General features: G+C 47.6%; 1 protein-coding gene across 1 annotated transcript in view; it reads right to left on the reverse strand.

Annotated features, from left to right (window-relative positions):
• Positions 1–15,383, reverse strand: part of C2H4orf33 (chromosome 2 C4orf33 homolog) — a 37,559-nt gene that overhangs the window by 18,066 nt on the left and 4,110 nt on the right. Inside the window, exon 3 of the mRNA XM_030192709.1 lies at positions 9,735–9,786. Within this exon, the coding sequence (XP_030048569.1) occupies positions 9,735–9,786 (52 nt within the window). The remainder of the gene's footprint in view (positions 1–9,734; positions 9,787–15,383) is intronic.

A 15,383-nucleotide genomic window follows, 5' to 3' on the forward strand; every position in this document is an offset into this window, starting at 1 on the left:
AGTCTGCCCAGCACTATCCCTGCCTCCCACCACCGGCTCTGGCACAGACCGTATAAGTCTGCCCAGCACTATCCCCGCCGCCCAACCACCAGCCCCGGCACAGACCGTATAAGTCTGCCCAGCACTAGTCCCGCCTCCCAACCACCAGCCCCAGCACAGACCGTATATGTCTGCCCAGCACTAGCCCCGCCTCCCAACCACCAGCTCTGCCACCCATTCTAGGCTAAGCTCCTGAGGATCCCTTCCTTCTGCACAGGATTCCTTTATGTTTATCCCACGCATGTTTGAATTCCGTTACCGTTTTCATCTCCACCACCTCCCGCGGGAGTAAGAGGTATGGTCTAATTTAACATATTACTGTGTAAGAAATTAGGTAGATAGGTCAGTAGAATTATTTACATAACACAAAATACAACAGGTAAGATATAATCACCAATAGTGATATAGTGATTAACATAATCAAATTAGAAGGGATCAGTATTAGTTGGTTTTAGATGTAGAATGGAATCAAGTCATTAAGGAGGATTTTTATTGTAAGTCTCTTCGAACAGGTGCGTCTTCAATAACTTCCGGAAGGTTGTCAAGTCATGCGTTGTTTTTATAGCATTCAGTAGTTTATTCCATGAATATCTTCAAAAACGAATGCAAGAACATCAAATGTGGGGGAACCCTTCAAGTCTTAAGGCTAGACAAGCAGATTTCCTTTCCAAACACTCTGTCAATCCAGTGGACAGTCACCTCAATGTTAAAGTTTCCATGGGATGACCAGAAGGGATTCGATTTACTACCGGCGCAGCAACTCCATACTGTCAAGGATTCCATCTATCGAATCCCCTGAGGAAGCCGAGTGGGACTGGGAGAAGGGGAGGATAATGCTGCTGGTGCTTGGAGAAGGGGAGCTGATGCTGGAACTGGGAGAAGGGGGGAGATGCTGGTGCTTGTAGAAAGGGAGCTGATGCTGGGACAGGGAGAAGAGGATGGTGATGCTGGTGCTTGGAAAAGGGGAGCTGATGCTGGAACTGGGATAAAGGGAGGGTGATGCTGGTGCTTGGAAAAGGGGAGCTGATGCTTAGAAGGGGTGATGCTGGTGTTTGGAGAAAAGGAGCTGATGCTGGGACTGGGATAAAGGGAGGGTGATGCTGGTGCTTGGAAAAGGGGAGCTGATGCTGGAACTGGGAGAAGGGGGTGATGCTGGTGTTTGGAGAAGAGGAGCTGATGCTGGAACTGAGAGAAGGAGGTGACGCTGGTGCTTGGAGAAGGGGAGCTGATGTAAGATCCAAGTGAACACTGAAAAGAGGTTTAGTTGCCAGAGTCTGTGTTCAGAGGCAAGAAGTGAATCTCTCTCAGGGAAAAATAGCAGAATGAAACCAGTTATAAAAATAGGTGCAACTGTCCACTGATCTGTTTGACAATAGCTTCATCTGGTAAAATCATGCTGCCTTAAATCCTACAGCCTGTTGACTACCTGTCCCACTACCGAGGTCAGACTAGCCGCTCTATAATTTATAACCTCCTCTTTCTTACCTCTTATAAAACTATAAGCCTAACTATAAGGTTAATGCCAATATTTCTCTATAGTTTGGTTTATACCTTCCATTGGTCACAGTTCAATATTTCATTAATAACCCTTCACAGAATTAGGAAACAGAGATATACAGAGTCTGCTCACTCCTGAAGAGATGACCACAGAGCCTCCACAATCCCAGCTTTACTCTCAAATCCTTTTATCAAATGATCTTCAGAGTTTATCCCCTTTCTGGACAGAGTAGATGGGCCATGTTGCACTCTACAGGCATATTTTCAAAGCACTTAGCCTTCAAAAGTTCCATAGAAACCTATGGAACTTTGGAAGGCTAAGTGCTTTGAAAATATGCCTCAGTCTATCTGTCATAATATACTATCCTGCTTATTTTCAAAGGAGAAGGGCGGCCATCTTCCGACACAAATCGGGAGATGGCCGGCCTTCTCCTAAGGCCGGCCAAATCGGTATAATCGAAAGCCGATTTTGGCCGGCTTCAACTGCTTTCTGTCGCAGGGCCGGCCAAAGTTAAAGGGGGCGTGTCAGAAGTGTACCGAAGGCGGGGCAGGGGCGTGGTTAAGAGATGGCCGGCCTCTGCCAATAATGGAAAAAAGAAGGCTGGCTCTAACAAGCATTTGGCCGACTTTACTTGGTCCTTTTTTGTTCACGACCAAGCCTCAAAATGTGCCCTAAATGACCAGATGACCACCAGAGGGAATCGGGGATCACCTCCCCTTACTCCCCCAGTGGTCACCAACCCCCTCCCACCCAAAAAAAAAATTTTAAACATTTTTTTGCCAGCCTCAAATGTCATACCCAGCTCCATCACAGCACTATGCAGGTCCCTGGAGCAGTTTTTAGTGGGTACTGCAGTGCACTTCAGGTAGGCGGACCCAGGCCCACCCCCCCTACCTGTTACACTTGTGGTGGTAAATGGAAGCCCTCCAAAACCCACCACAAACCCACTGTACCCACATCTGGGTGCCCCCCTTCACCTGTAAGGGCTATGGTAGTGGTGTACAGTTGTGGGGAGTGGGTTTTGGGGGGCTCAGCACACAAGGTAAGGGAGCTATGCACCTGGGAGCAATTTGTGAAGTCCACTGCAGTGCCCCCTAGGGTGCCCAGTTGGTGTCCTGGCATGTGAGGAGGACCAGTGCACTACAAATGCTGGCTCCTCCCACGACCAAATGCCTTGGAGTCCCGCCCTCGAGGAAATGACATCAGAAGGCGGGCTCTGCGGGAACGAACTCACGAAGGGAGGGAAGGCTAGAGACGGGCAGGGCTTTGAAATGACACGGCCGCTGGAATGGAGGTAAAAAAAAGATTTAAACCCCCAAGGGCGGTGCAGCGGTGCCCTTGAAGGCAGGCGCCTCCCTGCGGCGCTTACCCCGCTTAACGGGTTTGACCGGCCCTGAGCATGTCTACAGTGTGGCTTAGTAAACAGGGCCCTTATTTTGATATTAATGTACATTATCCCGCATCACTTTTTGTACTGTTAATCACAATAAGCTGTTAGCCACATTGAACCTGATCTATTGGGATAATGCGGGATATGAACGAGGGGGCATACAATGAAGTTAAAGGGAATAGCCGTAGGAGTAATCTAAGAAAGTATTATTTCACGAAAAGGGTGGTGGCGGTGTGGAATGGCCTCCTGGTGGAGGTTATGGAGTCGAGGACTGTGTCAGAATTTAAAAAGGCACGGGATAAGCACGTGGGATCGCTTAGGAAAAGGAAGAGTTAGGGGTTTAAGAGGATGGACAGACTGGAAGTGCCATATGGCCTTTATCAGCCGTCATGTTTCTATGTTTCTAATAATAAAAACGCTAGTGAGCCTTTGTAAAAGGGGCCCCGCAGTGATTTCCCTTCTTCCACCCTCCACCCCCCCAGTGGAGTTTATCAGATAATTATTCTACTCATGGTAATCTGATCTGCTGACATCATAGTGAAATAGGCCAAAGTAGCTAACATTTCCTCTGAAATTAAGTACATAAGCACTGCCATACTGGGAAAAGACAAAGGTCCATCAAGCCCAGCATCCTGTCTACGACAGTGGCCAATCCAGGCTTCCAGAACCCAGCAAACCCCCCCCCCCCCCCCCCAAAAAAAAAAAAAAAAACGTAATTCTTATTATTGTGCAATGGACTTTTCCCTCAGGAATCTGTCCAAACCCCCTTTGAATTCCGTAAGGCCAGCTGCTTGCTGTCACTACATTTTCCGGCAACGAGTTCCAGAGTCTGACTACACGCTGAGTGAAGAAAAACTTTCTCCTATTTGTTTTAAATCTACCATATTCTAGCTTCATCTTGTGTCCCCTGGTTCTATTATTGTTTGAAAGTGTAAACAAACGCTTCACATCTGTCCGCTCTACTCCGCTCATTATCTTGTAGACTTCTATCATATCACCCCTCAGCCGCCTTTTCTCCAAGCTGAAGAGCCCTAACCTTCTCAGCCTTTCCTCATAGGGAAGTCGTTCCATTCCCTTTATTGTTTTCATCGCCTTCTCTGCACCTTCTCTAATTCCTTTATATCTTTTTTGAGATGCGGCGACCAGAATTGGACACAATATACTAGGTGCGGTCGCACCATGGAGCGATACAACGGCATTATAATGTCCTGAGAATTGTGTACCAACAGGGACAGGTTGCCAAGGTTTATACTGTAGAAAGTTAAAATAAGATTACAGTGGGAATTATAGATGGTTGTTTTACTTGTTTCTGTGTGTGATGTTTTGCATTTTTATTGTACGCTTTTATTGATCTGTTTTTAGTTACTGTGTATTTTTTAGAATTATGCATGACCGAAAGACTCCTTTCACTGGTGGATTCCTCCTGAGGCAGAGACGAAACAAGGGGACCCTTTGTCGAGGATTTTGAGGATTTTGCATGGTGCTACCGTTGATTGATTTGGAGCTAGTCCCGGTTGGATGTCCTTGGATATTGAAGGCTGCGGTTACCACCCGGGTGGAGAAGCTAAGTGAAAATAAGTTTGTTCTGTGCACATCTACTATAATAAAACTCACTCTCAACGTTCTGAGGACACTGACGTCAGTGAAGCCAAGCTCTGACTTCCTTCAAAAAGGTTCGAAGGTTCGTGGTGGTGAAGCCACCAAAATTGCTCTGGGCCCCGCCCTCGAGGGCGGAGCAATGGCAGAACAATGAAGGGGTTGGCAGGGAGGGAGGCAGGGAGGCGGGGGGGGTGGGAAATCGCTCCGGCCCTGCCCTCGAGGGCGGAGCAATGGCAGAACAACCAAGGGGTTGGCAGGGAGGGAGGCGGGGGGTAGGAAATCGCTCCGGGCCCCGCCCTCAAGGGCGGAGCAATGGCAGAACAACCAAGGGGTTGGCCATAGAGGGAGGAGGGAGGAGGGGGGTGTTGGCGACGAAAACCTTGCTAGGGCCAGTTTCATTTGCTCTGAAACGGGCTTCTTTTACTAGTGTAATATATTCCTCATACTTTAAAAAAATCTTTTTTCAGCACGGTGTTGACTTTAACCCAACATATTATTATATGATTATCATTTGATTATTTCCTCTGTTTGTTTTTTGTTTTGTTTTTTTCGCTGCAAAGGTTTTTTCTCCATTAGGGAGTTGTTTTCCTTTGCAGTTGGTTGCAGAGGATTATTGAAACCGATGATAGGAGCCGTTAAAACAGGGGGAGACCATCTCTGTAGGTACCCTAGGCTGTTGAGGTTTCTTTTTGTTTAAAATCCATGATGTATATTATGGTCTGGGCTAAAGCCAAACTTAGAGCAAATTATTTTTTGATAGGTTTCTGATGATTTTTGCTCTCCAGTATATATTCTTTTTAGAATTATGTACATCATTTTGTTCTCCGCTTAGATATAAGTGGAATATATGTTAACCTTAAACTAGACTGCATTCTCTTACACCAGGCATAAACCTGGCACTAAGAGTTAGAGCATTTATATCGTTCATTTAAAGTGTGCATGCAGAGTTTTCCAACAGTTTAACTTGAAACAAACAAAATCCAGGGCTGTTTTTGCACTCAGTGACACCAAAACTCTAAAAGGAACACATGCTTTCATATGCAGGTGATGTTTTGATTAATTCGCTAGAACTGTGTCCATGGAACCAATTTGCAAGTGATCCTCAGGCATGTTGGCAAGTGATTTATGTTACCTGCAACTAACTGAAATGATGAAGTGAAATTTACAATCCTTAATTACCACTGTGGAAAATCGAGAAGAAGGGACCAGCTCATAATTTGCAAGCTGTCACTAAAGCAAAAGTGAAAATGTGTTCTACAGAAATACTAGGAGGGAAAAAATAGATTGTTACATGATGCTTGTTAGCCATGTTTTCTTGATAATTATATTTTTTTAATGACTTATACAGTAAGCCACTTAGGATGAAGTGGAGTCTGTTAGCTTGAGTTGCTGGAAGAAATCTTTGAAATTAAAAAGTTTGCCATGATAATGAAGAAAGGGAAAAGGAACTGGGACTTGATATACCGCCTTTCTGAAGTTTTAGCAACTACATTCAAAACGGTTTACATATATTCAGGTACTTATTTTCTACCAGGGGCAATGGAGGGTTAAGTGGAGTGGAGGAGTGGCCTAGTGGTTAGGGTGGTGGATTTTGGTCCTGGGGAACTGAGGAACTGAGTTCGATTCCCACTTCAGGCACAGGCAGCTCCTTGTGACTCTGGGCAAGTCACTTAACCCTCCATTGCCCCATGTAAGCCGCATTGAGCCTGCCATGAGTGGGAAAGCGCGGGGTACAAATGTAACAAAAATAAAATAGATACTATTGGAGATTCTACATGGAATGTTGCTACTATTGGAGATTCTACATGGAATGTTGCTATCACTTGCAACATTCCATGTAGAAGGCTGCGCAGGCTTCTGTTTCTGTGAGTCTGACGTCCTGCACATACGTGCAGGACGTCAGACTCACAGAAGCAGACGCCTGCGCGGCCACATTGGTGATCTGCAAGGGCCAACTTCTACATGGAATGTTGGAATAGCAACATTCCATGTAGAATCTCAAATAGTAGCAACAGTGGAGGAGTGGCCTAGTGGTTAGGGTGGTGGACTTTGGTCCTGGGGAACTGAGGAACTGAGTTTGATTCCCACTTCAGGCACAGGCAGCTCCTTGTGACTCTGGGCAAGTCACTTAACCCTCCATTGCCCCATGTAAGCCGCATTGAGCCTGCCATGAGTGGGAAGCGCGGGGTACATATGTAACAAAAATAAAATAAATAAATAACTGACTTGCCCAGAATCACAAGGAGCTGCAGTGGGAATTGAACTCAGTTCCCCGGGATCAAAGTCCACTGCACTGACCACTAGGCTAGAAAAGATCAATTTGTCCAAATCCTAGCCATAAGGGAAAAAATTCTAGCAAAAAGATATCCACTGGTTTCCACGAAGAACAACAGTCACATTCTGTGTCTGAATAGGTAGTTCAGATTCCCTGCATATTTTGGAAAAATTAAATGTATTTTCTTCACTCAGGTTTGTAAACTTACGCTCACCCTGACTGACAAAGTGCATTGTCTGTTTCATTTCACTATGTATGAGGAAGTTCCCTGCTGGCTCCAATCAGTGGTCAATTGAAGCCAGCAACCTATCTTTAAGAGTGACCAGTCCAGGTCCCTTGAAAGTACTGGGCAGATCTTAACGGCGAAATCTCTTCCCTGTTACTCAGTCAAAGGTGTAGAAGATGGCAATCACTGCGCCTCCCTGGCTAATTGGTCCTCCAGACCTTCTTCTTTCCTGAGAAGGTGTCATGTTGGAGACTTCTGCATTAATCATCCACTCGAGAGTTATAATTAAGACACTGATTTATTCCCATACAAGCTGGACATAACATAGTAACATAGTAGATGACGGCAGATAAAGACCTGCATGGTCCATCCAGTCTGCCCATGACAAACTCATATGTGTATACCTTACCTTGAATTTGTACCTGTCCTTTTCAGGGCACAGACCATATAAGTCTGCCCAGCAGTATTTCCCGCCTCCCAACCACCAGTCCCGCCTCCCATCACCGGCTCTGGTACAGACCGTATAAGTCTGCCCTCCCCTATCCTCGCCTCCCAACCACCAACCCCTCTTCCCCCCACCTGCTCCGGACATAAGTAGAATATGTCTTACAACTACAGTAGCACAAAGGAATAGGTCATTTACACGTGACATCCAACATTCATAGCTGGGGTAAGTTTATTACCAGTCCACATATTCAATCGAGGTTAATGAACACAGCACCTGTTCTCCAGTCTGCACCGACGTCCATGCAGCTTCTGGCCTCCTAGCTTTCCAAATGCTGACCAGCAGATCTTTGGAATCACTTGAGGACCAATCTGGATCCTTAGGGTGGGGTCATACATCAGGTCATCAGTCTGGGCCCAGCTTTTTTTCAGTCATTCTGTGGCTCTGCATACAGCATACTAGCCCTGAATTAAGTAGCCCTGTGGTTCAAGGCCTACTGATAAATCTTGTGCTTCATAGAAGGCCACAGATTCAGCAGCTTGTCTAGCCTTCTTTCTCAGCAGTGGCGTAGCCACTGGTGGGCCTGGGTGGGCCGGGGGGTCTCCTCAATTCTACCGGCACCACTTGAGATACGCTCAGATTCATTCCAGGTGAAATACTCGTCTGTATCGATGTTCCGTCTGGCGTTGAGGAAGCCGCGGGGTCTCCACAAGCTAGCGCAGGGGACCGACTTCCGGACTCTGCACTCTGTTCCACCGCTGCCCCCCTTCTCTCTCCTGGTCACGGAGGTACAGCTTGAAAGGGAGGACTCAATGAAGCTCCCTCGGCGCTTTGGTCAATAAGGTTACCCGGACCACTCGTAGCGAGTCCGCCAGCTCCCGGCGTTAGAAGTCCCATTTCTCCCAGAGTCATCTGCCTCAACGGAGCTGGCTCCACCCTGCCTGCAGAGATAGAAAGATTGGTTTTGCCTTTTCGCTTTCCCATTCCGGTCCGCGAATCTCCGTGAGCAAACTACAATGGAGGTAAGGGAGAGCTAAACGTACGTCTGCTCAGGTAGACGCCATCTTGGATCTCTATCCTGCTTATTTTCTAAGAAGGCCAGCCATCTTCCGACACAAATCGGGAGCTGGCCGGCCTTCTCGTATGGCTGGCCAAATCGGTATAATCGAAAGCCGATTTTAGCCAGCTTCAACTGCTTTCCGTCGCAGGGCCGGCCAGACTTCAAAGGGGCGTGTCGGCAATGTACCGAAGGCGGGACGGGGGCGTGATTAAGAGATGGCCGGCCTCGGCCGATAATGAAAAAAAGAAGGCTGGCTCTGACGAGCATTTGGCCGACTTTACTTGGTCCTCTTTTGTTCACGACCAAGCCTTGAAAAGGTGCCCGAACTGACCAGATGACCACCGGAGGGAATCGGGGATCACCTCCCCTTACTCCCCCAGTGGTCACCAACCCCCTCCCACACACACAAAAAAGATGTAAATACATTTTTTTGCCAGCCTCAAATGTCATACCCAGCTCCATCACAGCACTATGCAGGTCCCTGGAGCAGTTTTTAGTGGGTGCAGTGCACTTCAGGCAAGCGGACCCAGGCCCATCCCCCCCTACCTGTTACACTTGTGGAGGTAAATGGGAGCCCTCCAAAACCCACCAGAAACCCACTGTACCCACATGTAAGTGACCCCCATTACCCTTTAAGGGCTATGGTAGTGATGTACAGTTGTGAGATGTGGGTTTTGGGGGGCTCAGCACCCAAGGTAAGGGAGCTATGCACCTGGAATCAATTTGTGAAGTCCACTGCAGTGCCCCCTAGGGTGCCTGGTTGGTGTCCTGGCATGTGAGGGGGACCAGTGCACTACAAATGTTGGCTCCTCCCATGACCAAATGGCTTGGATTTGGCCTGGTTTTGAGATGGCCGCCATTATTTCCATTATCGGTGAAAACCAATGGCGGCCATCTCTAAGGCCGGCCCAAATGTTGAGATTTGGCCGGTCCCGACCGTATTATCAAAACAAAAGATGGCCGGCCATCTTGTTTCGATAATACGGTCGGGTATGCCGCTTTACAGGGCTTGGCCAACCCCATTCAATTTTGCCCCTCTATGTGAAATGGCATATATTTGCCTACAGATTCTTCAAAATTAAAAATGACTTTGCATTCATTTACATACAACTTAACTAATAAAAAAAATTACTTTGGCATCTGCAAGAAGCAAAATTAAGTCATTACACGGTGGCTATTCTTTTCTTTAGAGAACAACTTACCAGAAAAGCATTTCCAACTCCAGAAAGCAACAGCACCAGGTGCTGTCCATGCCTAGAAAAGAATAAAACACATGAAGAACAGAATGACTGGGACAAATCCTCAAGACCATGACCAGCTCAGCATTCCTTACTGTTTAATATTATGCCATTGTAGCACAGTAACGTGAGTAACATAGTAGATGACAGCAGAAAAAGACCTGAACATTCCATCCAGTCTGCCCAACAAAATAAACTCATATGTGCTACTTTTTGTGTATACCTTACCTTGATTTGTATCTGCCATTTTCAGGGCACAGACCGCAGAAGTCTGCCCAGCACTAGCCCCGCCTCCCAACCACTAGCTCCGCCTCCCACCACCGGCTGTGCCAACCAATCTCCGTTAAGCTTCTGAGGATCCACTCCTTCTGAACAGGATTCCTTTATGTTTATCCCACGCATTTTTGAATTCCGTTACCGTTTTCATCTCCACCACCTCCTGCGGGAGGGAATTGCAAGTATCCACCACTCTCTCCGTGAAAAAATACTTCCTGACATTTTTCTTGAGTCTGACCCCCCCCCCCCCCCCTCAATCTCATTTCATGTCCTCTCGTTCTACCGCCTTCCCATCTCCGGAAGAGGTTCGCTTGTGGATTAATACCAGTAAATGTCCACATGTATATAAAGACTGCTTGGCCCAACCAACGTGCTCAGTTTCTTCATCTACTTTGTTCATCACGTACTCTATACCATCTCCTTTGGCTCTTACTACCAGTCTACATTATCCGGCTCAAAACATTGATGTAATGTAATGCTTAAAATACATCACAAATCAACCCCACAGTCTATGGTATTTAGTAATAATACAACAAGATAGAACCAAGGCTATTTGCTGCTAGTAGAACACGTCTGTTAATACTATAAACCCAAACAATGAGCTCTAAATGTGTCTCTATTTTCAAAATGCTTTTTCAAGGTTTAAAAGAAAAAACCTTGAAAAAACATTTTGAAAATAGAGACACATTTTGAGCTCATTGTTTGGGTTTATAGTATAGTATGTTATGCTTAAAATACAGACAGTTACCTAGGTATTGTTCCATTCTCTGAATGAAAATGACTTGAAGTATAAAATCTACTGAATTCTTTTCCCTGGGCTGCATCTCTTTTTAGCCTCTGTGCTGATGGACAGAAATGACAATTCTATGCCGTCTCCTACCTGGAATAAATCCATCATCTCAATCTTTGCAGCAAATAAAAACAGATGGTAATGAATCACCGTTACTTGGGGCTGCGCTGAAGGTACAGACCACCGTACTATGTCAAAAGACATTCAGGGGGCCTTTTACTAAGCTGCTCTGCAAAATGGGCTGCGGTAGGGTAGGTGCGGGTTTCGGCAGCGCACAGGATCATTTTTTTCAGCACACCTGTAAAAAAGGCCTTTTGGGGGAGGGGGGTGGGGTGTCCCGAAAATAGACATGCAGCAAAATGAAAATTGGTGCGCGTCCATTTTGCGTCTGAGACCTTACCGCAACACTGACTTAGTCGTAAAGTCTCCCGCGTTAACCGGGCGGTAACGGCCAACGCGGATCAAAATGCTGATTACCGCCCGCACGAACGCCAGAAAATAAATATATTTTCTGATGCGCGTATTGGACACGAATAAAAAATGAAATTACCACCCGCGCCACACGGTAGCCAGGCAGTAACTCAGAATTGACGTGTGTTTGGCGCACGCACGCACTTACGCTGCTAAGTAAAAGGACCCCTCAGAATATAGCAAACCTACCATGCTATAACAGAACCACTGGGATCCCCAGAAGCTTAGCCGGTGGTGGGAGGCAGGGCTGGTGGTTGGGAGGTGGAGATAGTGCTGGGCAGACTTATACGGTCTGTGCCAGAGCCGGTGGTGGGAGGCGGGGATAGTGCTGGGCAGACTTATACGGTCTGTGCCAGGGCTGGTGGTTGGGAGGCGGGGAAAGTGCTGGGCAGACTTATACGGTCTGTGCCAGAGCCAGTGGTGGGAGGCGGGGCGGGTGGTTGGGGGGCGGGGATAGTGCTGGGCAGACTTATACGGTCTGTGCCAGAGCCGGTGGTGGGAGGCGGGGATAGTGCTGGGCAGACTTATACGGTCTGTGCCAGGGCTGGTGGTTGGGAGGCGGGGAAAGTGCTGGGCAGACTTATACGGTCTGTGCCAGAGCCAGTGGTGGGAGGCGGGGCGGGTGGTTGGGGGGCGGGGATAGTGCTGGGCAGACTTATACGGTCTGTGCCAGAGCCGGTGGTGGGAGGCGGGGATAGTGCTGGGCAGACTTATACGGTCTGTGCCAGGGCTGGTGGTTGGGAGGCGGGGAAAGTGCTGGGCAGACTTATACGGTCTGTGCCAGAGCCAGTGGTGGGAGGCGGGGCGGGTGGTTGGGGGGCGGGGATAGTGCTGGGCAGACTTATACGGTCTGTGCCAGAGCCAGTGGGGGGGGGGGGGGATAGTGCGGGGCAGACTTATATGGTCTGTGCCAGAGCCAGTGGTGGGAGGGGGGGATAGTGCGGGGCAGACTTATACGGTCTGTGCCAGAACCGGTGGTGGGAGGCGGGGCTGGAGGTTGGGAGGCGGGGATAGTGCTGGGCAGACTTATACAGTCTGTGCCCTGAAAAGTACAGGTACAAATCAAGGTAAGGTATACACAAAAAATAGCACATGTGAGTTTATCTTGTTGGGCAGACTGGATGGACCGTGCAGGTCTTTTTCTGCCGTCATCTACTATGTCACTAATAGGGATATGCATTTGTTTGAAATTACATGGGAAATGTAAACAGGAGCAGCTGTTCTGCCTCTTGGAATTCTGGCTGTAGCCAGTCCATTCCTAGCTGTGTCTTATATTTCTAGTAATCTTAGTTCCTATTTTCTGATTGGCCCAACAGACCTGCTCAGGGCCACTTCAGCATTTCTGCCTCACCTCTGAGCCTGTTTCTTGCTCGTTCAATGTAGTTCCTGTGTTTTGCTTCATTTTCTGAGGTCTCAGGATTCCAGCATCTTGTCAGGCCCTTTTCTTTCAATAATCCTTGTTTGCCCTTTTCTATTGGTGCTTTTCTTGGAGACACAATGTCATTAAGACTTACCTGAGCAACCCTAGTTCTTGTCTTTTCTAATCTAGCATTCAAGCCTCAGAAGTCCCTGCTGGGGATTCTGTGATGGAAGAAAGCAGCCACAGTAAAGGTACTGAGATACTGACTCAGTCACCTAAATAAAAAAAAAAAAAAGCTGTCGGAAGAACTCAGCTAAATTTGAGTAGGTTACCCAGTTCAAAAAGAGAGATTTTAGATCAGTCCTAGCTTTCTGACAACCCTATCGTGATTTATTGTGGGACATGTAGCATGGATTTCAATGCGTGGATTTAGGGACTGTAACCCCACATTGAATTTGTTTATATGTTCAAAACCAGGATTACGCAAAGTCTCCCTCCTGGAACTGGGTAACTTGGAGTCTCTGTATTAGAGAGTTTTACCAATCAATCGCTTCCAGTCGTTCCTGGCACGCTAACAGGAGTTTTGTTTACAGAGGAGGCCAAGGTGGGCTTTATTGCTGCCTCCACAAAGGGAAAACCGTAGGCTGGGTCTACAATTCCAGGAATAACAGGTATAGAATGTTTGTACGTTTGGGAAGCTTGCCAGGTGCCCTTGGCCTGGATTGGCCGCTGTCGTGGACAGGATGCTGGGCTCGATGGACCCTTGGTCTTTTCCCAGTGTGGCATTACTTATGTACTTATGTCCTCTACTTGGCTCACCTTTATTACATAGAGCAGTGATTTAACCTATTGTGATGTCATAGTGGCTCATTCCACCAATAAGAGCCAACCTCATTAGTGATGTCACAATGGCTTGATTGTATAGAATGTTCATACGTTTGGGAAGCTTGCCAGGCACCCTTGGCCTGAATTGGCCGCTGTCGTGGACAGGATGCTGGGCTCGATGGACCCTTGGTCTTCTCCCAGTGTGGCATTACTTATGTATGTACTTATCCTGCTGGATGAGAGCAGTACACTTCTATGCAATCTGCTAAACATTGTGGGGGCCCTTTTCCTAAGTCGCGTAAGCGTCTACGTGCGCCCAACATGCACCAGTTTGGAGTTACCACCTGGCTACTGCGTGGCTCTTGTGGTAATTTCATTTTTGGCGCGCCTCTGATACGCGTGTCCAAAAAAACAATTTTTTATTTTCCGGCGCACATCCTCTATGTGTGCAGGTCATTACTGTCCGGTTAATGCGTGAGACCTCACCGCTAAGTCAATGGCTGGTGGTAAGGTCTCAGACCCAAAATGGACGCGCGCCAATCTTTATTTTGCCGCACATCCATTTTTGGCAAAAATTAAAAAGAGGCATTTTTTTTGCAGGCACGCTGAAAAATGGATGTGCGCGCGTCCAAAGCACGCACCTACACTACCGCTGGCCATTTTTCAGCGCACCCCTGTAATTGCACGACCCTTAGGGTTTGGGATGCTCTCACATGCTCCAAATATTGCTAAGTCTGTGATGTTAAGCCATGTTTCAATACCTCCTGCTTCCAATACTAATTCCTAATATTCTAGTTCAGAGTCTACAATTGCCTTTGTTTTAGTGCTAGGACAGGCAGATGATCAAAAGCAAACGCCGGCGCTAGAGGCTGTTAGCGCCATACTAGCACCAGCGTTTGCTACCGCCCCATGATCAGAGCGCTTGAGCGTGTGAAACAACGCGCTCGAGGGTTCTTAGCGCAAGTAGCATGCAAATGCATGCTAATCAGCGCTTAATGCATTCATCCCCAGTGAGCAGCGTCCAGTGCGCCAAAGATTGGGTCGCTGGCCGCAACAAACCCTACGCCAGCTCCGAGCTGGTGTTAGGGTTTGCAGATCATTGGGGAGGAATGGTCATTTGCATGCTGGCAGGCCCCCATTCCCCCCTACAGCAAACCTGCCAGCAAGAGCAGTAGAGGACGTCCAAAATTTGGACGTTTCTGTGACGGGGCAGTTGAGGACATCCAAATTTTGGACGTTTCGGCAATGGGCAGTTAAGGATGTCCAAAATTGGATGTTTCTATGAGAAAGACGAAACATCCAATTTTGGACGTCCTCAACTGCCCCGTCGCTATACCTCTGACACCCCCTTGAAATTTGGCCGTCCCTGCAACAGGGCAGTTGAGGATGTCCATCTTCTGATTTAAAGATGGGCGTCCTTCTCTTTTCATTGGTCTACAGCCCAGACCTGTCAAACAAGTGCGGGAGGATTGTGCTGAGCGCATGCTCAGGCACAATTCTCCCGCACTTCTACCCCATCATCAGAGATAATTGTGCTGCTTAAATTTGCATGCATTATCTCTGATCATAGGTCTAATAGCGCCCCGCACTGTTCCAGGGCTTTTGATCATCTGCCTGGGAGTGAGGAGAGATCACTCCTGCCCAAACGGTATATCTGAAGTGAGAACCCCAGTAAGTGCCAGTGGGGTTGACTGTCTCTTTGGTCAGGGGGAGGGGGATAGATACACTGTAATGCTGGGGCCAGGGGGGATTGGAGGGGGTGGGTCTGGTGATGCTCTTAGGGAGGTGCAGGATATAATTAGATATTCAGCTTGTGATCATGGAGTTGGGGTGTGATTTGCCACAAGTGAATTTTTCTTTTTTGCTTGAGCAACAGATGCAGCCAACTCTT

This window comes from Microcaecilia unicolor, chromosome 2 (assembly GCF_901765095.1).
Source record: "Microcaecilia unicolor chromosome 2, aMicUni1.1, whole genome shotgun sequence".
Lineage (NCBI taxonomy): Eukaryota > Metazoa > Chordata > Amphibia > Gymnophiona > Siphonopidae > Microcaecilia > Microcaecilia unicolor.